Genomic DNA, 24,176 nt, shown 5'->3' with positions numbered 1-24,176 from the left:
CAGCGACAACAAAAAGGCAGACTTCTTTGTTTGGCTGGAGGTAAACAGCTGGGAGCAGATGATGCTGGCTGGGGTGATTTACGTGGCCACAGCTACCGTGGTGACAAGGTTTTGTTGTGATAAGGACAAACAGATGAGGGGTGAGGGGGGGATAGGAGAGAAAGGCAGAGAGAGACCATGAGAAGTCAAGTCAGATGAAAAGAAAAGAAACTAATTGGAGAGCACATTGTTTATGTTTGGGTGGGTCTGAAATTCCCTCTCGAGCACTTCCTTAACACACCTGAGAAAAAAGTGGCTACCATAGATGTCAAACAGATTTGAGATCAGACATCCAAACTGCAGCAAATTACAAGAAGAACACACAAAAGAGAAAACACACCATTCGCATTCTTGTGTTTCTCTCCTTTCAACAAACACAAATATATTTTGTCTTGAATTATAATAACCAATAACTGCTAGACAGAACAGAATTATTGTGTGCTGTGTTGTGATAATTTAGATGTACAGAATACAAAACAACAGTAATGAAACTGCCATTAACAAGTGTGGCTGACACGCACTTATGAGAAACACCACATATGCCGCGCAGACCAAATCCTGAATGGTTAAATGGTCATGAATAATTAGGGCATTCTCTCACTGAGCAGATGTCTCTTTCTGCCAAACGCAGCTTCTTGCAAGAATGAACGGCTGGGCAAGATAAGCCTGGTGGAGAAACAGAGTGGGGGTCTCATTGGATAGGAGAGGAGAAAGGATGAAGATTGGATGCTGTGGCCTGTAATACAATATACCACGTGTGCACAATCACACACACATGCATATATAATGGTCTCACAGCATGCACAGTATGCACTGATCAATGCTCCTGGCCTCATGACCCTCCCCCAAAACACTTAAGCACGCTGCACTAACATTATTTACAAGCATTCCCAGTTGATGCCTCTGAAGTCTGGAGAGACTATAGTGGCGAGGCCCCACTCGGCTACTGTGTCAGTAAACCAATAATTTACTCACTTTGCCCCTAAAATATTGATAAGACAATCATCATCTCACTGATGCAGAGGGGATACATTTCTTCTCTTTGTTGGTGAGCTCCAAACATTGTTGTAGAGAAGACTGTACCCTTTTCTATAATACTTCTTGTCAAATGCAAAGATACCCCAGATTACTTGGCATCATTTGTTTCCTCTCATGTTAAGTAGTTGCATCACAAGATGTGTGGTTAAGGGGGGGTTCATCCATATTACAGAGAGTGTATAAATTCTTCACTCAGACAGAAATAAACCAGAATTGGACAGTGAGGCTGTGATGAATTCATCTGAATCAATCCAGAATACAATTTTTTATATTGACAAAAACACTTACCACAAGGTCCACTCATGACATGATCTTCATCTGCAGATGGAGTTGTGATGAAAATATATATGTTCAAACAACATTTTTTCCCTTCTCGTTCATGTTGTCAAAAAATGAGATAAAAAGATGAGGTTGGTCACATGACCTCTGTTAACCAATTATCTTGTTGCTGTTCAGTTTTAAAATGGTTCCTCTCTGGGCTGTGGTCAGCTGTTATTTTATTTTTCACTATATAACTTGTTATATTGTGATAAATAAATGTACCTACCTACCTAGTGCTCAATTGACATAACCCGCTGCTTCCCCTCGACCTCTTGCATTAATCAGATCTAGCCCCAGACTGTGAGTGAGCTTCAGGTCACAGCCATCCAGCTCTTCAGCAAAATCTTGAGGGAATAGGTCAACATTTTGGGAAATATGCTTATTTGATCAATACCACTCTTGTGTCTCAGCGCTAAATATAAAGATGTAGTCAGCAAACGGTACCAGCACCTCTAAATGTTCACGTGTGGTTTTAAAGGAAGTTGCTTGCTGGTCCTATTCCCTCAGGGTCCACTGCACCCCTCCTGCAGTCTTGTCATCACAGAAAGGTTTTCAGGCAACCAATAGAGGCACCAGGAAGTCACTGGTCAACTAGTTCCAGCACCTATCTCCCCTTAAAATGACAACTTGTCAGATTTTGTACGGATTCAACTAATGTGTTAATTACTGAACTTCAGAGGTGCTGGAAGGCAGTTTTTCTTCACCTGTGGAAAGAGCCAGGCTAGCTGTTTCCAGGCTTTATGCTAGACAAAGCTAATTATCTGCTGGCTGTTGCTTCATTTTTAGAATACAGACGCAAGAGTGGGATCCTTCTTCTCATCTAACTCTCTGTAAGAAAACAACTAACGCCTATAATGTCAAACCTTTAATGTTGTTAGGGTGTTCAGCACCAGCACTGTCTATACTGCATCTGGGATATTCTTATGTGTTGTCATGGGGTCAAATCACCCAATGAAGGATGGAGTCTAATTACAAAGGAATTGTGCAGTGAATAACACATTCATTTCATTAATGACTGTCTAAATCTTTCTTTCAATTAGTCTCTCCTAGTTTAACTGAACAACAGCTCTTAAATCTGTGCTCAATGACCAGCTGCTTTTTAGTCATGGACCACTGGTTTTATTGTGTATAAATGCATTAACAGTATCTAAAGGTCATGTCATGCCAGGCAGAATGAAGTGTATTCAGTGGTCCAGCACACTGATTCGACTTGACTGTTATAATTCTGTGGACAGTTATAATGGTCAACAGCCAGAAACATGACTATGATGGCCAGCACTGGTGGTTCACGAGGTGTCTTGCCATCATTCACTCACACACTTTCAGACACAGTTATGTATTCAGCCTCACACCAGTAAAAGGTCAGCTAAGGAAAACAAGTGAGGCATCAATACATAGATTTGTCTCTTCAGAATCAAATCAAGGCAAGGGGACTCGAACTCTGGGATTTGAAGTATGGGAAACAATAATTGCTTGTTATTAGGCTTATTGAATTGTAGAGACGTAGATTCCACTAGATCAATGGCTAGCAAACAATTTAGCACTTGCAGCTTAATGATTTCCACAGCTTCCACATACATGTTGTAGGGATTTTGACGGCTGTGTTATGACACGGGACAAAGAAGTGAATCAGAAGGAGACGCTGACAAAAACTCCTCTGCTATGATGTGAAGAATAATATCTCTCCTGTTCTAAACTCAGTTGTACCAAGAAAGCTGCTCTAAACTGTAGCTCTTCTACCGCCTCCTTGCTGCAAAACCACTTATAGAAACTGAATAATCTTCCTATTGCGTGGATGACATTTTCAGCTTAATGTGGAAGACACTCCTGTTTGTCATCGTAAAGTTGTCGTGGCTAGATAAAGGTAAAGTGTTTTGCAGTTACAGACTTACAGTCAAATGCCGCCTTCCTGCCAGCCTCAGTTGGGTACAGAAACTGTCACTTTATCAGTCACATGAAGCCTGATGTCTGAGCAAGAGAATGACTTAGCCTGTAAATCTAGACTGACTTGCCTTTGCCATCCTATGAATTTGTTCATGACTCACATGGATCACAAGTCAAACAGTCATGCACTCACGCCTTGATAACTGGTGGCAGGGGAGTCATGTTTGTCCGCCTGGCTGAAGCAGAATATACATCTATCAAAGCCCATCAAATAGGCAGTGGTATTTATGTTTGTGTGAGGAAGTGTGTGTCCTGATCACCACATTGCCAGGGCATCCCTACAGGGGGCAGCTTGTGACACCTCATCCCATTTCAGTGATAATGCCGTCATTGTCCTTTTGGTATGGGATGGAAATGAGCTGTGCTTTTATGGTTGAATTGCTGCCATAGTAAAATAAGGATGTCTTTGTCCACCCTGAATCACCAAACCTATTGTTGTTTTTCCATTTTCGTATTGTGTATATGTAATGATTTTTGGCATGACAGCAGGTTTATGAAACATTAAAAGTGAACAGCAGCCTTGTAGCAGTGGTTTTTCACAGCTCTAAACTGCAAAACATTTCGAAAGTGTTTGAAATTGCTCTAACACATCAACAGTGTTGCTTGGTTTGTGTATGTGTTTCAGTTCCTCATGGCAAAATGGCACATCAAAACATCACAGTTTTTTCACAAGGAAGTGAGTTACTAATGCTGACTTGGGAATGGCTTCTACTTGCATTCTTCCCCTTGGCTGAAATGGAAAACTGACCTTGTGTCACAATTTTTAAATAAAATTCACACCTCTCAAAATGCAACTGGAGGTGTGAAGTCATTTCATTTCTGCTCAAAGTTTTTGCCGAGCCAGCTGGAACAAAAATTAAAACCGGGAAATTGTTAAGTGGAAAGTCTTTGCTAGGCAGTGACTGATTGCTGCCCATTTTGATTAAGGCATTTGCTTCCAGTTTCATCTCCATAACTAGAAGTGAGAGATTTTTTATTATTATAATATTTTAACTGAAGAAGAATTACATTAAATCATAATATGCCTTTTTGTCAAACTTTTGCCACAGACATGGTTGAACGTTTCTTTTAGCAGTTAATCACACATTTCTCGGCTTCCTTTGTTGTAGCTAAGGCGTCACTATGCTTCAACCAAAGTGCCTGTCGGCTGAACAGCATCGGTAACCCCCTGACCACACACCTTTCCAGTGTTGGAACTAGGGGGGACTGAGTGTGACAATATTTTTAACTTTCTAAAACCGAGAATCAGACATTCACACCCACTTCAAGCGCTAGCTAAGACTGTTCTCCCAAGATGAATGACAGTGGCATCAGCCCTTCTAGCTAGTAATTATGATAGAAGCAAAGTAGGAAGTCAGGTGACATTATAGAGTGATGAAGTCCATGTAGGGAGGAGGTTGAGGTGGATGCTTGAACATATTTATTCATTTTTCAACAGTAATTTATAACAGTTTTGACAGGCACCGACAATAGGGTTTGTCATATCTGAAAATGCTTCCCTATAATTCTAGATTGTTCATTATGGACAAACAACAAAGTTTGTTGTTTAATTTTGAAGACTTGTTGGATCAGCCAATTGTGCCAAGGTGTTAAAGTGAAGGTGTTTTATTCTATCTTTACAAAACTACTTTTAATGTTTGCAACCAAGTGCAACGCCATAAATACCCTCAAGGACAGACTAACCGAATGTGTATCCCCATTTTGTACAGGCCGTTGCCTTGCAAGACATTCAAAACAGAGCTCTAGCAAAGGAATCGGAGAGCCAGTGTGGCCAAGGAGGAAGCTACAATGGCAGACCTTTTGCCCTATCTTCGAGTGTGGCCATTCAGAACAGGTATAAAGTACTGAATAATGCAGCATACCGAAGAGTTAGATTCAAGCATGCTGACACCTTAATGTGAGCAGAGATTCATTCTTCCTGTTCTGACCAGCTTCGAGTCACTTGCACAATGACTGAGTATGTATTCTCATTAGTTTCCCAAAACTAACATGGCTAATAACATCTGATGAAGGGCCAGGCCGAGCCACATGAATCACTGCCAGGATTTTAACCTGAGTTAACCTTTTACAGTATAGTTCCATGTGAAAACAGTTAATTGATATTTTTCAGTCAGGGGAGGGTGACCAATGTAACTTTCACACACAAACATATAAACAAGACCATGTAATCGTTTTTCGGCTTGTGTAAGGCACAGCCTGTCGTAATCTTTGCAGTTGCAATATTGGCAGATACCTCCATGTTACAGCAGAAGTACTGCTAGTGGATGATTTATACATGCCAGTGTAAACTTGTTATTCTTATAATCAAATCAGTTGCAAAATTGACCTTTGTAAAAAGTCTGTATCATACAATGTCACAGACACAAGTCTGTAAAAACTCTTTGGGGGAAGTTTCCGCATAGAAATTCAAGATTCAGATGGCCATTGCATGCATGAAACACCTCAGCTTGATTCTACTCGCTCTTTTTCCCTCGAAAAAATGTCAGTCCACAAATCCAGTGGTCAAAGTGCAGACGTATCAAGAACACCATCCCTTTCGATATCTATTGTTTTTAGAGTGGCATAACTCCTTTTTGTGCACATACTGAGTGTGTGGTTGAGCAAGAGAGAGCAAGCAGCAGAGAGTGAGGGTGAATACAAGCGGAGAAGAGGAAAAAGTTAGCACTGAAGTTGTCAGCTTAACAGTAAATGTACAGTGTAGGTTACTGTTTGTCATTGAATAAAGGCTGCAGCTTCTCAAGACCAATGTAAAGCTCCTTTGTTTTGTTTCCCATCTGCTGGAAATGTGAAGGTGGTTATTGCATTGTCACGTTGAAAATGATGTCAGGCAGTTTCACACAGTGGAGTCCTAGTGAGGGGGTACTATCTGAAATGGAAAAAAGAAGAGAAAAGTACCTGGGCAAGCAGAGTCAAGTCGAAACGTAGCAAGCATTGAAAACACAACAAATGTCTGGGTCACTGATGGATGCCCCATATTTTTTTTAACCATTTATATTTAGGCGTTCTGTTGCTCAACACCATTACTAATGAGTATCCCTCCATCACTGCCACTGAACTTGATTCTGCGTTACTAGAAACCTAATGAAGCCTGAATAAAAAGTGTCATCAAAACCAGCACTGCAAACAAATGTCAGGTCGATTCATGTACTCTTTGACAGCAAACATGTGCAGCGAAATGTTATTTTACTGTGCAAATACGCCTGTTAAAACTGATTTTGGAGTGTTGTAAACATTGCCATAATAAGGGATTTCTAGCAATGTACATCATTTTTCAAGGGTTTTTTGTAGAACTGTCCACAAAATATCTTTCTGTGTGTTTCAGGTATTTATCTTCAATTGAAAAAATCCTTAGCATGCAGCTCAGCCTTTTCTCTACTAGCCAATTCCTTGCACACAAAACTGAAAGTTGTGTTATTATGCAACAGTTTGCAGTCAGTATCTCTTTTTGAACTAAGGGAAAATGAGGGCATTATGAACTTTTTTGTTCTATGAGAGGAGTCCTCGGGAGAATGTTTTTAACAGTGTTCACTTGTGCTTGTTCCAGTCCCATGCTGTTTTCTCCCCTGACTGAACACCATGCAGAAGGGTGGAGGTCAAGACTGAGGCAGCAGATAAGAGGAACACAGGAGAGGAGGGAGAATAGAGGAGGGAGAGGAGGGCGTACTCCCTGACCGCAGAGCACAATGTCTTATCTTGTCCTCTGTCCTCCCTGTTGTTATCTTCTGCACATGGACGTGGAGACTGTGCACAGCTGTTTGCTGCCTACAGAAATGAAAATATCAGTGTATGGTTTTGTACAAATGAACTTGTTGCATCAGTGACATTCAAAAAGCCAGAGTTCCCCAAGAAAGTAATACATACTGACAAGACTGAAAAAAATGTTTGAGAGTGCAGTTGCCCTTAAGTAAAAACCAAGATGTCACAGTGTCCAAATATTCCCTTACACCACCAAAATGCAAAATGTGTGATTTGGATTGGCCAACAACCAAGATATAGTATGTTTTATTTTAAAAGTCAGGTCTAATTATACAGAGCAGTCTTGTTTGATCTAAAGAAAATATTTTTTTAGCCAAAGTAGATGTAAATATTGTGTAAAATAAACAGGTTAAAGAGTAGCAAACACTTAGCTTTAGACAAAAAATGGCACATGGAAATTAATTTGCACATTCATACGAGATAGGTTATGCTTGGAGCTTGGTGACGTAGTGACTGGAAGTGCTCTCGGCAGATAGCTATGGCAATGAGTAAATTATGTGCTCCTTGCCTCTTTCAAAATAACACTAGGCTATGCTTTCAAAGTTCAGAAAGGTGTCTCTATACTCTCGATAGACAGAGCAGGGTTATAAGAAAATGAACAAAGCTAATGTGACAGCTTCCTCCATTTTGATCTCTGTTCTCTCAAAAGTCAGCACTGTTAAGATGGCTTGCAATTGGTCAATGGCGCAAATGTGAGTCCACCAAAGTTGGACTTTGTGCAAAAGCTCAGCGCTAGTTTAGTCCACTGATCACAGCAATGCCATTGAAATGAACTGTGCTACCCTCTACTTCTGACAGTCAGTGTCTGTTTTATGTATAAATAATATTTTTTTTATAACTGCACTAGGTGTAGGCCTATTATATTCACTGGATGATATACATGTTAGCAAAATGCCTGAATATGCAATTCAGCTACTTATTAAATCAGTATCTGAAAATGTTATTTGACAGTTTCTTGCAGTGCAGTTACTTTTGTTTTTTATTCTGTGTTCTCTGTTGATTCATGGTTTCAAACAGCAATATCTAAGGATGAGCCTAGAGTGGATCTTGGATAAGCCTCTAGCCCTTGGCTTAGGTCCCCACCCCCATCTCTCTAGTGCTTGCTTTCCTTCTCTCGCTCTCTCTCTTTCTCCCTCTCTCTCAAACAGACACACACACATACAGGGACACCAAAAGCACTACAGACACTCTGCCAATTTAATAAAGAGAGACTTTGTCATGCGTATCTCTCCCACAGCTTCCTGGCCAGAGTGACAACAGTGTGGGTGAATGGAAAAACAGGAAGAGGACAGGCGGACTATGGGCAGCTCTAGTGAGCAATGGATTGGCCTGCGTGTGTGTGTTTCTTTTTGTGTGTCTGTGCTGAAGCCTGTGCATGTGTATATACAGCATATGTGTTAACCCGTTAAGACATGTGCTCACCGGGACATTTCTCAACATTTAGAAGCAGTGGTGGTGTAACACAGATAGGCTCCCCAGTCAGGAAGGAGAACTAGCTGTTTCCTGGCAGGGGTGCCTAGCTGTCAGTGCCCATGTAGGAGTGGGATATGGCTCTACCATTAACAGACCTCATGATGGGAAGACCAATGGACAAAGGCCACAGGGGGAATTTCACCCAGGTACAGAGCTTTTGGGGAACTCAATAATGCATGATTTGTGTTTTCTTGATAGTACAGCACAGTTGCTCTCTTGAATGTCCCCCTGGAGGATAAATTTCTCTGAAAATGCACTGATACATCAACTATTATTGAATACTCTCTAAATTATTGTGCCTTTTAGAACTTGCCTTTACTTTTATTACCACCCCAGTGACTGAAGGTATCCTATTGTACTCTGTTTTTGGCATTTGAGCAGTCCACCACTGTAATTCTGCCATATTTTCCTCATTCCCCCACACTTTCCCTCCTAATTATTTTGCTGCTGTCAAAGATGTTGCAACCGACTGCTTGAATACTAACTGTGTGTCCAAACAGATTTCTGCTGTGAGTGAGTCATTTGGTAAATATAGGGAATGACAGCACTGACTTTCAATTTGGGCTCAGCTGTTTAGCAGTCTAGTTGGAACACACAAACACGTGAACATGATGACAGATGCACACACACACACACACACACACATACACAGCTGTCAGTGGTTTGGGTGTTCAGAGAAGATATTTGAATTCTGCAGTGTAGGACATGCAATTGCAGTGTGCAAACATGGCATGGCGTGAAACCTTGGCTTGAAAATAGGTCACATCATAGGTTGTACAGCATTTGAACTGCCCCAAGTGTTATTGCACCAATGTATCAGTAGATGAGACCTGCTTTAGTCTGACAGCCAGAAGGCTCCCCTGATGGTATACAGAAAACAGAAATTATGCCCAGAATTCCAGATTCTTATTGTCCACAAAAGGCTGTTAGTTCCTGGTGTTTCTGTAGTTCTGAGCTACATTACAGCTCACTGTCATATTTACACTTTAAGATTTATTTTGAGTATGTGAAAAAGCCCACCCCCTATCCCCCTGTCCAACACAGAGACATATCTGTTTACTGAAGAGGTGTGTTTGAGAGGAACAGACAGTAAGGCCAGAGGTACACGTATATAAATGCGCGTGAATGTGTGGACACTCTTTGCCTGCATGCGTGTGCATAGGCGTTACGTTTGTTTGTGGAGGGGAAAAGTGTCCCCGGGTGCTTTGCCCTGCCACAGGCCCTCCTGACATCTGTGAGTCAATTAGCTGACTGAAGAGAAAACATCCCTGCCCCCTCTCTCCCACTCCCTCCCTCCCCTCCATGCATCCCTTCCTCCACCAAAGAACTCCAACCAGCCAGCCATCCAGCCAGTGAGTTAGTGTAGCATAGCAGCTCCTGTCTGCCCTGGCTGGTGTGAGGTACTGGGGGAGGGGCGCGAGTCAGAGTGGGAGAGTAGTGGGGGTGATGAGGTTGGATGTCAAGAATGTGGCTCATGGTCTGCTCTTTTGTGTGTTTTGTGTAAGATGAATAGGCCCATGGCAGGCTGGGGTGCTAGCCGGCCGCAGTTCCCCGTTGACTTGTGTGTTAGAAAAGCCTGAAGGCCCTCGCCTGCCCCTCTAGAAATGAGACAGACGGATAATGAAGGCTGCTGGGTGAACAACTTAAACGCCCACTACATATAGACATAACTATTTCAATGTGTTATTTCCTCCATGGCTCATTCTTGTCTTAATATTGTTATTATCTCTGTTATCTTCTGTCTATCTCTATCTCTCTGTCCATACCTCGCAGAGCCCCCTATCAGGATAGTTATTGTTTGCTAAGCTGGTGTGGGGGCTGTTCTTTTTTTTGCCTGGTGCATCCCATATTCCCTTCCCCACACGTCCCCAATGCCCTCCATGTCCTCAGGCTACTGCTATGGAAATATGCTTCAGTCACATTGCTAATTATTTAAGAGTCGTCACCTCATTAACAGTGCTGGGAGATAATGAATGATTAATAGGTCATTCGTCACATTGTCCCTGTGTTCTCCCACTACCTCCTTCCATAGTAGCTACTTGTTTGACAGGTTGTGCTGGCTCTTGTTGTCCATCCAGTCTGTGCTTCCCCCGCACTACTGCGCAGCATGTGCACGTTCCTGGAGGTAACTGGAAACGTCATCAGTGGCTATAAGGCAGGAAGTGCAGTGAAGGGGACATGATTAGTGTTTGCATCGACAATGATCCCCCAGGCTAGTAAATGCTGAAGAATGGTGTTGCTTGGAAATGCAGGCAGTGGACTTGTGGTGTTGACTGTAAATGAATGACATTGCTTGGTAATGAGCCAAGATTGGATACATGAAAGCAGAGAGAACTCCAGTCGTATTTGTATAGCTTGCATTTAGTCAGTGTTAGAGTTTGTGAACACCTGGAGGCACTAATACTACTTACTTATCATGTTTTTTTCTGTCATGATAAGTACACTGGGAGTTCTCAGCTGTAGTGGGGAAGTTGTTTCAGTGGTTATCTGGTGCCTTAGACATCCCTTCATGGTCTTTCTCAGCTAACAGGAACTTCGCGTTCTTTGAGTCAAGGACTCAGTATGCTTCAACAGAGACATACAACGTGTCATCTGATCATGTCCAAAGCCAAAAGTGTTTATATCTATTCCAAATTGCCATATTTTGAGTTGAGCATGAAAAGTCTGCTGTTACAGAGAGGAAAGGGGGTTGGAGAATGGAGGTTAAGTGAGAGTAAAGTTGCAGTGACTGTCTGCATAAACTACAAAAATTGGTAACCCTCACTCCAAGCCGTGATTGGCCAGGTGTGAGGTAAGAAAGTAAAGGCTCGTGCAGACTTTCAGCATCGGCAGATTGCTGCGCTGTTCAGGCCCCATCTACACTACTCTGTTTTTGTTTAAAAAAGGAGTTTTAAAACGAATACGATCTCCGTCCACACCAGCGTTTCAGTTGCATATCAGAGTTGATCTCTGTCTATATTAAAATGACTGAAAACGTATATCTAGTGGCCGTTCACATACAGTGGACATGCGTGTGCCGGTGTAAACATGAAGCAGATGGTCTGTTCCATAGTTACAGAAGATTTGGCAAAAGACTGTGGCAGCGGAAAACAGACTGGGAGTCGTTGCAAAGTAAACGGTGACATGCGCAGTACAAGTGTAGGCTGTAAGTGTTATTTGCACAAAATAATTTAATAAAAATACTAAATCAAAAATTCTGGCAGTAGCCTCATATTTCTACTTTGCATGACTTATAAGACCCAATCAGAGAGCCAAACATGAGTGTCTGCATTAGTGTTTCTAAAGTCCTCCGATTTAGGTCTTCGTTTGGACGCGAGGTGCAAATGTAGAAAAAGGTCTCCGTTTTAAAACAAAAATGCAGTAGTGTAGATGGGTACCTCAGACTACACAACTTGCTGCCTTGTGACAGAGTCTTGAAGTCGTTGTGGTGTTCATGTTACCTGACTCATCGGCGACAGGGGGTCACTTATTACACGAGCTTACACCAATAACACACACAAAGTTACACAGGATTTGACGTGAAACTACACAAGAAACGGAGGAGTTGTTTATTATTATAAAGATAAAAGTTATAAAGACAAAGAATATGGGTGAAAGAATGGATTAGCACCCGTGGGCAGCAGGGATTGTCTGTGCTACAGAGAGTTGGAGCTGAGTAAAAAGCATTTTGTTATGAAAAATTAGCTGGCTGCTCTGCCAGCTGCATGCTCTCATTGGCTTAATGTGGTTGCCGAGTCAGACGACGGCTCAAGATATTTAGCATGCTAGATATCTGGCTGGTGTCGGCAATGCGTCAAAGCTGTTTTGTTGCGTCGTTGAGTAGTTCACACATAACTATTGGCAAGCACAGGTCAGTCGCTCCCAATCACAGCCCGACGGTCGGCAACTGGCAAATCGGGCTTAAAATCATCCAGTGAGAACTAGGCTTAAGCAGGGTATGAACCTTTCTTCATTCTGTACACAGCGTTTTCTGGCAAATGAGTGCAACACTATGAATGCCACCTAAGAGAGACTGTCTTTAAATGTTTGGAACAGCTATAAACACTTCTGCCTTCTAACGTGGTCACATGATTAGTTCATTGAAAGCAAATCCCCTACTAACTGGGGCAATGATTTCATATTTCTAATTATATATCATAATGCTTCTAAGCAGATTCATATTACGACAATATGATTAGACTGTGTCAATATCTTTCATCTGGCATCTGTTTTCCAAATCAATAAATCTAAGAAAGCTGTAATGAAACAGAAAAAATAGCTATTGAAAATTTTGTGAAAATCACACTATCAATATTGTAATATTGATTTCAGTTACATTGCCCAGCCCAACTGGACTGACTTTATTTGTAGTTTGTTAGAAGTCATATAGAGATCTGTGGCACATTTGTGTGACAGACCAAAGTTGTTTTAAAGTGTAAAATGTTCATTTAACTTCACATGGAACATTCACAGAAGTCATTGGAAAGCTGCTTTAATGTGGTACGTTCTGACCACCCCCACCCCACCTAATCACTACTTTCACTCCAGACTCACCCCCACTTGTGGCCTCAGATCTGTGAGTGGCAGTTACCAGGTTTCTCCCCCTCCCTCCCGTCCAAAGTCCCTTACCCACACCACAGTATGTTTGAGTCAGACCCTCCCCCGTTAGCCTTGACTCAGGCTTATTGCGCTCTCTCAGCTGCTCTGCTGAACAGTGACTGTTGATTGGTGGTTGAGACGAAGAAGGAAGCCTTGGGAGTATTTATAGAGACTCTCTCATTTACCAGAACAATAACAACCCTCCCCCACACATTGAGAGGGAGAGAGAGAGAGAGAGAGAGAGAGAGAGAGAGAGAGAGAGAGAGAGAGGTTTCACATCTCAGGGGAAATATGCATACTGGGACACCAGTTGAATAAGGTGACTGTCCATTCATGTTGATGCTGTTGTGCAATGATAACAGAATAGGTTGTCAGCAAAGTGATTCATATAGTTTATACAGCTCATAGGTGTAAACTTCTGGGATGTTCTGAGAAGTGTGTTATCAATTTACATTTTATACTTCAAGCATTTAGGTAATTGTGTTAGTCTGGTTGACTCATGAGAGTTCCACAACTAAAAAGGCTTAAAGTCATGGATCACCACAATTGGAAGCAGCAGAGAAAAATGCACACAATGAGTATTTGTTTTATCTGAGATAAGACAACACATTGTATATCAGGAATTTGCCAGCTGATGCAAGTGAAACCAATTTGTTTTAAGGATGTGGCAGCATTTCCTGTGTACTTGGTCATATGGCCCCACCTCTATTAACCCACATGTCTGTACCAGACATAAAGCTCTATACATTGCTAACATTGGCATCAATTACTGGCAAAGCCAGTGTTGGGAGGATTAGTCAGGTAGGTAGTATCAAGTCACCTAGTCTTAGATTAGTGGTTGGTGACTGATTACAAATGACTCGGGTGATCAGTGTCTACTACTGTTGCTCATAGTGTGAAGGGTAGCTGTCTATCTAATCGTCTAAAGCTTAAACAAACTTAGCAATACTATTATCAAGCATTGCAGTGGTAGAGATACTGTGCAGAAGGGTATGTCCAACAGCCTGCCAGATGGAAGATCTTGATCTGTCTTGTTCCAAATTTGGTTTGGGATGTTAAGTTTCTAAAAGCCCCTCTACTCCCAAGCACCAGGGATGAAGTTGGTAGGCAATGCACCATCCTTTGTGCAGAACATCATTCTTCCACTCCGCTCCACCCCAGTGACTGCTGTTGCTCCAAGGGCGCTTTCCACATACTCTCAGACCCTGTTGAGGAGCAATGAACATTAGCCTCTACATTTCTAAAGACTGTCTGTCAGCTCCCTTGATGTCTGACATAGAGGGCCTGGAAGCAGCAGTTAGATGTTTTTATGGCCAACTCCATAATAGCTAGGAAGTTGTAAGGTTGCTGGAAGTAGTGCGGTCACATCGCACAGCGAGAATCATGCACTGACAGATGGTTGCAAACAAGCTCAAGTAGGAAGGGCAGAGTTGTACTTCTTACAAAGCAGTCATTGGCTACATTGTTGTCTGCTGCCAGGAATGCTGAGGCCCTTTATGGAGGGAGGTCATCCGAGGTTGAAAAAGCTCATACTGATGTGCTGGGAATAATTTGAAGTTAAGCTACTAATTCTTTAGACCCTGTTTGAAGGTGAAACCCATCTGCAACAGCAGCATTTTTATTGCATGTTTTACTGTGTGGCACAGGGGTATGTCCAAGTTGGGAATGGAAGCAACACCAGCCTATTGCTCCTACTAAAACATGAGCTCACATGAGCTCTCTCTCTTGCTCTTTATCCCTGAAATAAAAACACACATGCAGACTCATACACATAAGCACAGAAATCAATACATGGCTCAAGGCAAGGTGTGTGAAGGCTCCTCCCCCAAACCATAGACTACAGCCAGAGATGTGGATAAATCTGTGAAACATACACTGTAAACAGAAAAACAGCCTTAAATGGGTATGACTGCAGTGTATCCTCCATCTAATTACAACAATACAAGCCTGTTCAATGGATATATAATTATGAAATGCAAAATGCATATCTTCCACCAGAACCATGGCTGATTGGGATTTCATGCAAATATCTTGGGTTGTAAGCAGGCACAGTGATGTGATTGGTGAGCTCCAGAAGATTTGGACACATTCCCTGCACTCGCAAATGCAGGCAATGGATAAAAATAAAGACTTCAAGACCAGTTTTGATGCATTTTAAAATGCATGTCATATTGTCACAGACTGCAGTAACCTCTTATAAGAGTGCTCATCTCAGAACAACAGAAATATATGTTAATTCTGTGTTTTGTTTGGACTCTCTGGCTGTGTGCATTTCTCAGATAGTGCCCACACCTAGGAGTGGCTTATTAGCACTAGTTTAAAGTAGCTGGACAATGACAAACCTGCTAGTGGTTGACCATTTATAGACAAATTCCCTGGACAATAGATTGGCTCACTCTCCCAAAGTGGTTCCATTCATTTGCAACTGCAGGCAAGAGGTCATTGTCTTGAAGTGGGCAATCAAGGGGTGTTTGCATCTGCAGTGTGGAAGGACACACACACACTGATACAGAAACATACACACGTGCCTGCATCCATAGTCCATACACGTAAATGAGGCAAACACACCCATGCACGGCAGTAGCTACGCTGCCGCTGCAGCTAGTGTGGCCTAGAATAGCACACAGGCTACATTCCTCTGCCCTCCCTCCATTGCCTCGCTGCACACAGCAGACTGGTGGGTCACATGGACCAACAGTGATCTCAGTGATCTTGGAGATGAAGTGTACATGCACATACTAGGGTAACACTCTTGCTACACAAACACACACCACACACAAAGGCCAAATAGATAAGTAGGTGCAGACAAGTTGGGAACACGAATTTCAATTTGTGTTATGCTGTCTGACACACGCTGGCAGATATAAGCATGCATGCTGACTCCTACATACATGCTTAAATCATAGAAACAAAAAATATATTAATAGCCTTCTATCTATCTATCTATCTATCTATCTGTCATTGTGTTGTCCTAATTCAACCACAACAGCAGCAGTTACTTATGAAGACAAACAAGATGTCCAAATACTATTTCAAAAAGAAACAGTGGGGAGGAGGGTATTTAAATTGGCTACTGTGTCACAGCTCTCCAATAGCCCTTTTTCTTCCTACGCCCATGCACAATTATATTAAGTAGGGCCAATAGGAACAAAGAAGAGGCAGGACCGAGGCTCCACCTCTCCCCGACTGCTTTCCTCTGAGCTTTTTAGATGTACATAATCCCTGAGTTGACCCAGAAAATAGGCAGTCGTTTCAAGATCTGATGCGGCAGTCTTTGTGCACACCGTCCCCGCTTGGGCATGAAGCGTAACCCTGTGGAATACATACTGTAATTTAGAGGAGATTCGCCTTGCAGAGGAAAACTGTTTTTAAAAGACCGAGCGGAAGCAAAGTCGCGCAACTTTGTGAAAACGGTCGCGGATACGGGTATGTGTTTTTTTTTAATCGGATTTATTTGTTGGAGAAATTGGGATTTTGGTTCGTGTTGGTCTCAGGGGCTGCTGCTGCTGCTCCATTGTTTGCATTCCCTTGTTTCAAATTCGAGATTAACAAAATGGACAGTAGTAGGATACAGTGCATTAAATCATCGAATATAAACATTTAAACAAATCGATACAAAGTAATAGCAGAAAACCGAAGCCGTTGGTGTATTTTATGCCTTGTTGAAATGTGGTGATTCAGCTGTTGGGGAGATGTTGCATGATGTCAGTGTTCTTTGTTGCAACCTTACGTGCGTAAAATGTAACAGATTTTTCTGCCTCAGCTGACATGCAACATGGATGGGAATTAAGCTATGCATTCAGCGATGCATGCATTTTCCTCTGTTTTGTCGATCTGTCGTGCATGAATTATCTGGCTGAAAAATGTACCCAAACAATGTAAGTTAACCTGTAATTTCAACCTGCGCGTTCATTCACTGGCACAAAGAGGGGATGTTTTAGGAAGACTAAACGCACAATAAGGGTTTCAGGGATTGCCAATAGCTAATATTTTTTCCGGAAGCGTTTTCGATGGTTTAACTTGAGGTGGATTTGTGACATTACAAAGAAAATTGCATCTTTGTTTCTGTTCAATGAAGGTGAATGCTGTGGTCTCTATTATGTCAATTGGCTGGATATTATATAGTTTTGGACCACAGCGATGTAAAATCTATTGCACTGCACATCTCACACATGGCAACATTAACACAATTGTTGTGTACTTAACTAGTTTGGTTCAAATGGACAAGGACAATGTTCCTTCCATGAGTCTTAATCTTGCTGCACCTCCCCATAAATGTTTTTAACCTACTGTTTCCAAACATAATGTCTGCCCCTTGCATTGTCCTGACAGTGTCTCCTCTCTGCTCATAGACAGGAGGCATGGCAGACCATCTGATGATGCCCATGAATCACAGCTCAGCGGGCGCCAGTCTCCACGGTTACAGGATGGGCATGAATGGCGGCCTGCAGGCAGGTCACCAGCAGCATGCCAACCAGCAGGGCATGCGGGCGCTGCCCAATGGCCAGATGATGCACTACGGTGGCGCCCAGGCCAACATGGAGACTGCCATGCGGCAGCGGCAGGGCATGGTGGGTGGACCCATGAATGGACAGCTGAACGGGGCCCAGATGGGTCATCACCAGATGACCTCTGGTAACATGATGTATAATAGTCAGCCCCAGCAGCAACATCATCCTCAGCAGCAGCATCACATGCATCCGCAGCAGCACCAGCACCAGCACCAGCAACAAGTCCAGCAGCAGCAGCAGCAGCAGCAGCAGCAGCAACAACAACAACAACAACAACAACAGTTCATGAACGGAGGGTTAACATCCCAGCAACTCATGGCCAGCATGCAGCTTCAGAAACTCAACACCCAGTACCATGGGCACCCACTGGGGCCTATGGGTGGGAATCACATGGGGCCCACGACCCAGTACCGTATGAACCCAGCCCAGCTGGCTAACATGCAGCACATGGCTGGGCCGGCCCTGGCCCTGAACGGCATGGATGCAGATATGATTGACGAGGAGGTCCTGACCTCACTGGTCATGGAGTTGGGCTTGGATCGGGTCCAGGAGCTGCCAGAACTCTTCCTGGGCCAGAATGAGTTTGACTTCATCTCAGACTTTGTCAGCAAACAGCAGCCCAGCACTGTTAGTTGCTGAGAGGACCTGATTTGCAAAGAGGCACAAATGGAGACAGAAGAGTGGGAATTGTCCAGGAGGGATGAAGAGTGCTCATCTTTTCACTTTTTATTTAGTGAGCACCTCCCTGTTCAACTATAAGCCAGGTGTGGCGCAGGATGCACGGAAGAGAACTCTGGATATCCACAGAGAACAGACAGTTCTCGAGTCTCACATGTGTTAATGGCCAGAGGGTGGCTGGCTTTAAGGCCTAGTGCCACATCTCCCATTTCCTGAACATGAATGTAATAAAGAAATTCTTAAAAGCCACTCTGAACAACGCTATGACACTGTGTAGTTTCCAAGCCTGGACTCCATGACAGTTTACCAGTAAAAGGTGTATTTATTTATTCCTATCTGAGAAAACTGATATAAAGAACCATATTGTCCATTTTGGGATCCAAGTGGTTTTAATGATCCCCCCCCCAGAGATTAGGATGGGGGAGAAAAATTAAATTAAAGTTCTCTGCTCATGATTTTTTCCCCCCATTCCTTTTGGCCTAGTATTAAAAATAAGCTGAGATGACAGGGTCATCTAAAAAGCCTGGATTTTCTATCACAAAAGTCAGTCATGACAGTACAATATTATCTCATTTGAATGGGAGTCTCATCTGGATCTTAAAAATGGTTCGCTTTTGGTAAAGTGCTGCCTTTTTAGATGTGATGTTCTCAAAAAGAATCTACTGCTTGTACTCTATGAAGCTGTATAACTCCAACATGTCCACATTGTTGTGATCTATTGGAGATGTAGAACCGCCTTAATTGCGCAGAATCTTATTTATTGGTTGTTTATATTGTCCCCTTTTTTGTGGTCAAGATGGGGGGATGGTCTTTGTGAAAGGGGTTTTGAGGATCAATAAAGATGGCCTGGATAGAAATGTGGCCTGCTTTTCTATTCATTGCACAGTTTTTCCCCCGGGCAGTGGAGAGCTAGCTAAGTGCTTAAGTTAACCTGTGGGTGAAGGGAAACCTCAGTTCCCTTAAAGTCTGGGGTGGAGACATTTAAACAGATAAAATATTTATGCTTTTTGAGAAGGATATACTCTACTCCAAACCTCCTGGGTTTTCAGTATCACATTGTTTCCTCAATTTGTCATTTTCACTGCTCAGAAGGCACAGTGTCACTGATAACAACATGATTGACATGTGGTGATAATTACATGTTTCTCTGCAAGTTAGCAAAGGAGGAGCTGTGTTATATGTCAGTGTAAATCTGATATGACATTCCAGGTAGTGATATCCAAATGGGACTTATTATTTCAACATTTCTTTCTTGGTGGTCATCAAAGCAAATGCCATGGCATAGGTGGCAAAACTGTGTAAAATAGTCCTTCAAAGTGTTGTGAGCTTACAAAAGCAGCATTTGAATAACTGGTTTCTTGACTGCACCCCAAACGTGTGTGTGTGTGTGTGTGTGTGTGTGGTTGGGGGAAGTGAAAATGACTAAAGAATGCTTACCATGATGGGGGTTTAACTGACTTAAAGCTTGTAAGCCCGGACTCCAAGACAGTGCTGCTTTCCCCAGCTCACCCAGTGGATGGTCAGAGAAACTAGCTTTTGGCTCTAAACAGTAACTTTGAACAAATTGACTTGTGCAAATTCAAAGCAACTCCTCTCCACAGCCAGTTGGAGGAGTAAAAAAATTTCTCTCGTAAAATAGCATTCATTATGAAATTTAGGGTAAAGAGATTCTCTGTGGTGGCTGAGTTTGTTGGATTGTTTTGTGCCTTCAGGCTATGAAAATGCGTGATTGAGGTCATATTTGGGAACGCCATCCCCACATTTAGCTTTTCACATTGTCAACAAAGGCATCTTTAGCGGCATCATGAGTAAAGAGGGGAAAATGAGAGCACTGTTGTTCACAACCAGGAATAGTGTTTGCTTATTGCTCAATTTTTAAGTTGACGCTCTGTTATGTCATCTATTTTCATTTGTCCCGTTGTGTTAAAAGGCTGATGTGTTCAGTTTGAAAGGTGGTATCATGGATGATCCAAACTGAAATATCTTTCCCTGAATGCAGGCTTGTTTCAAGTAACAAAGACTTGCTTAAGGGTGTGTGTGTTTGTGTGTATTTTCTTGGCTTGACACTGTCAAGAGAATGGCTCATAAGTAGGCCAACAGCCTTGGCACAGTGCTCAGTAACGGTTGCAGGTCCCTTGTTCATTGCCAATGAGGGTGAGCTGGTCTTCTGGTGTGTGGCACATGGGTCATGATGGCACACTGTCAGAACTGTGTCTCCTCATATATCTTATAATTGTATGCTGCACTGCGAGCTCTTTGTTTAGCCCCAATCAAATGCAGAGGTTTGGTTTCTTGATTGTGACTACATAGACAAATGGCTAACTACGCCAAACAGTCCTGTTTGCTCTCCTGAATCCCTTGTTATGACTGCCGCCTGCCTCACAGAGGCCAGTCTAGACTCATGCTAAGCAGGGTGGGACTCTTGGAGACGTTTACAGTTACTTCTGTTTTTCTTACTCTCGTTTTCAGCCCACCCACATCAACTGCTCAATACAACACTGTGTCTTCTTCCTGTGGCAGCTTGCTGTTTTCTCAATATAAGTCAGAGACCAAAAGCCACATTCTGATAGAGAGGAAGACAGGCAAAGTGAAAGAGACAAGACACAAGGAGGGGAGAGAGAAAATGTAAGGATCTCTCCACTTTACAATTAGAAATGAGATGGAGGGATTTTTTTTTCTAGTTCTCGGGGATTTCTTAGCTGGGTTTTCCCACAACACTTTTATAATTCCATTGAAAACCCTTCGCTAAACATCACGTGAGAAATGCTAAATGGAATCGAGATTACATTCCTCCCTTCTGACCCAGTATCTATATATGATCTGTGTATGTCTATGTGAGTACTGCTTGGTTTTTCTCTTTCCTGGCTTTGGTCCAGCTGGTGCCAAGCCTGAGCTCATGGTAATCTCAGGTCCTACTGCCAATGATGGATAGGTGGTCATTTGCTGTTGTCACGCATGGTCAGGTCTTCACATGCACACACACAGCATCAGCACACAACCTGATCAAACAGGCTAACAGGGTTACCTCAATATCAGTGTGCAGCCATCTTTGGTCATTGGGATCCTTCCATCTACAGTATGTTGGTAGATTAAGTTGGATCAGTTGTTGGTGTAAATGAGAAAATCCCATAAGTGAAAGAATATCCAGAAAATTGTATTAAATAAAGATGTACTCATTTCGAAACAGTATGATTAAAATGAGCATTACCTTCATCGGAGTGCTAATTTTGAAATAAAAAAAAAAAAGTCATGTCATGTCAAGAAACCCCCTGTGCAATTACTGTAACTCAAAGAGTGAAATACACAAAGTGGGAAGAAAATGTGACTTTCCCAGATGAGAGGATGAGTTATTTATTAACAAGGGACATGTTTGAACTAGCCTGCTTTAACAAGAGAGTTTTGAGGTTTTTGGCATGTTTTGTGTTAAACGTGTGTGTGTGTGTGTGTGAAGGGTGTGTTTGTGCTGGCAGGAGGTAAATAAACTGCAGATCCCACAGGGCAGCGTTCATTCAGTGGACATGTTGCTCAAGCCGAACTTCCTGATTTTCTAGCTGAACAGTCAACTTGTATTGCCACTTGACATGTAGTGTTTACTGGATGCTGCTCTTTCCTCCCCTTGCTGTAAGTTCCCATCATAAAAAAAAAACCCACACACACACATCACAGATATTTCAATGCAACGGGTCCCTCTGGAAAACATCAGTTGTTGCACTGTTGGATTCTGCTTCCTGGGATTTTTACTAAAGTCTTCTAAGCAACAAAACCCTTCCTCTTTCCCACACAAGGGAAAAAGCAATATAATCACATCACACTTTTTTTCCCGGAGCCCCATAGTTTAGCTGTGCCTCAGTAATTGTTTTGTTTTCCATATGAATCCAGCTGAGGAGACTTTTAAATGCAGCTGTGTACCTTGTGAATGCAGCCTCCAGAGGTAAGTAGCTGATTTTGGCATGTCAGGGCAGGTGACACAGAGGTTGCCTAGTGACTAGCAACTCCTCTGTCGACCCCTCCCCCTCTTCAAATCTGGGGTTGAATGGTTTGCCAAGCTCTTTGAAGTAGGAGGAGGAGGTGTAAATAATTTATTTTCCTTCACACAGCTGACACTTCTCAGTCGAGCCGACTCAAACACATCGAAATGTCCCAACAATGTCTAAAGGTGGTAAATATTTAAGGGTTGTGTGATTTACCAGTTGAGCCAAACTGAGCAGAGCTGCTGTTTCGCAACAGTGGCAGAACATTTACTTTGGTGTCTGCGCATGTCCAGTAGAGCTGAACTAGAAACATCCCTTGTCAAAATTATGTTGAGTATATTATTTATTTGTTAGTCTTTTAATTGTCAGATTACCAGATGGAAAGGGTTTTATTGTGTAATTCAAACCTATTCAGCCATAGAAATAAATTTAAATCAACTTAATTGTTTTGCAGTTTGTGTGAATGTGCTAAACATATACCAAAGAAACATTTCACAACATTTGAAAAATTCAATACAACTCAACACAAAATCAGTGTAAATATGACCCTTTTGAAGGTTAAAATGTTGATCACAGCATCAACATTTTAGCAAGGTGTTAAATCGACTAGTGTTCCTTTTTATGCTTTACTGTACAATATAAAATAGATGTGAATCTGACAGTCTCAACAAAAATGAACATTATAGGTTCACAAAGGTAGTCATTGTTGCAGGAAGTTATATTGTGTTCACCTCCTGTAATTTAATGTGAGCAAGGATATTATTTGGCCTAGCCCAGGAGAGTTACATGTTTGTGGGTTAGAATTGAGGGAAACAGTATTAGCGCAAGCCATGTTCTGTACACAGTGTCTTTGTGAGCAGGGCTTTAAGCCTGCGTGCTAATCTGGTGACAGTGACAAGCACATGCTACCAAAGACGAGTAACAGGCTATAGGCTGGGTGTGGAATTAATACAAGAGAGCAGTTCTTGTGGGGCTTTTCAAGTGTTATCATGCTGGTGAAATCTCAATTAACTGTAATATCAATGTGTTAATGCCAAGGAAAGTAATGTGAACATGGAATTTCATTTGTCATACCTCGGCTTTTCAGGGTTTGTGGGATTTTTTTTGTGCGTTTATGTGTGATCCCTGGATAGATAATACCCACACTGCCGTGTGACCAACATTTTCCTTGCAGGAAAACTGACATTAGCCTGTCCACATCATCTGTAGGCACAGGTGAGTGTGTTGGGGTGAGGGCTATCAAGACAGAGTTCTGATATTATCTCCCAATCAAAAGTCACAGGAGATAAGTATGTGAAGCAGGTCTGCAGCCTCATTATTAAAGGTGATGAAATCAAATTTGATTTAGCATTGGGTATGTCTCTGAGATGTTACGGTTCCTCTGATGTGTGATAATATTTCTTTTCCATTCTTCATTATTTGGTTATAAAACCCTCAGCAGTTTTGTTCGTTGACCCGCCAATAACAGACAAAATTGCCCTATACTGCAGAATGTTGTGTGGTGCTCACTGCATTGCAAAATAAATATTAGTTTATATCTGCAGTAACTGAAGTGTGGACCTGTGTACTCAGAATTCTTGAAGTATTTATACAATACACATAATGCAGTTTGCACAATCTGGAAACATGATCCAAAGATCAACCTGACAAAGAATTCAAGTACATTCTTTATAACATAGGCCTCAGGGCTTTGCAGGCCCACCATGATCTGAGGCCCAGACCCTCACCTGAACTGTAAGCACCTCAACTGACAGCCCAAAGGCATGCTGGGAATTCTGGTATCAGCTGGAGAGAAGGTGGTTGACTGAGCACTTTATTTTTACATTGTTTCTCTCTAACTGTGCCACACTTGTCTGCAGAGTGTAAG

The 24,176-nt window shown here is 42.3% G+C and overlaps 1 protein-coding gene across 2 annotated transcripts; it reads left to right on the top strand.

The window, feature by feature from the left end:
* Positions 1-8,600: 8,600 nt before the first annotated feature.
* On the top strand, positions 8,601-19,199 carry LOC119897315 (cbp/p300-interacting transactivator 3-like). 2 transcript variants are annotated; one of them, XM_038710927.1, is made up of 2 exons: positions 8,601-8,717; positions 17,502-19,199. In XM_038710927.1, the coding sequence occupies exons 1-2, from the start codon at positions 8,646-8,648 to the stop codon at positions 18,297-18,299; spliced, it is 870 nt and encodes a 289-aa protein (XP_038566855.1). In that variant the 5' UTR covers positions 8,601-8,645; the 3' UTR covers positions 18,300-19,199. The 2 variants fall into 2 exon arrangements, with proteins under 2 accessions (XP_038566855.1, XP_038566856.1); XM_038710928.1 differs by lacking the exon at positions 8,601-8,717 and adding an exon at positions 16,367-16,575.
* Positions 19,200-24,176: the final 4,977 nt, after the last annotated feature.

The sequence above is a fragment of the Micropterus salmoides genome, unplaced genomic scaffold, assembly GCF_014851395.1.
Source record: "Micropterus salmoides isolate LMB-PRFRI ecotype aquatic unplaced genomic scaffold, ASM1485139v1 Ms_hic_scaffold_11, whole genome shotgun sequence".
Lineage (NCBI taxonomy): Eukaryota > Metazoa > Chordata > Actinopteri > Centrarchiformes > Centrarchidae > Micropterus > Micropterus salmoides.
The sequence above is the reverse complement of the archived record's forward strand: the minus strand, read 5'-3'. Positions and strand labels throughout refer to the sequence as shown.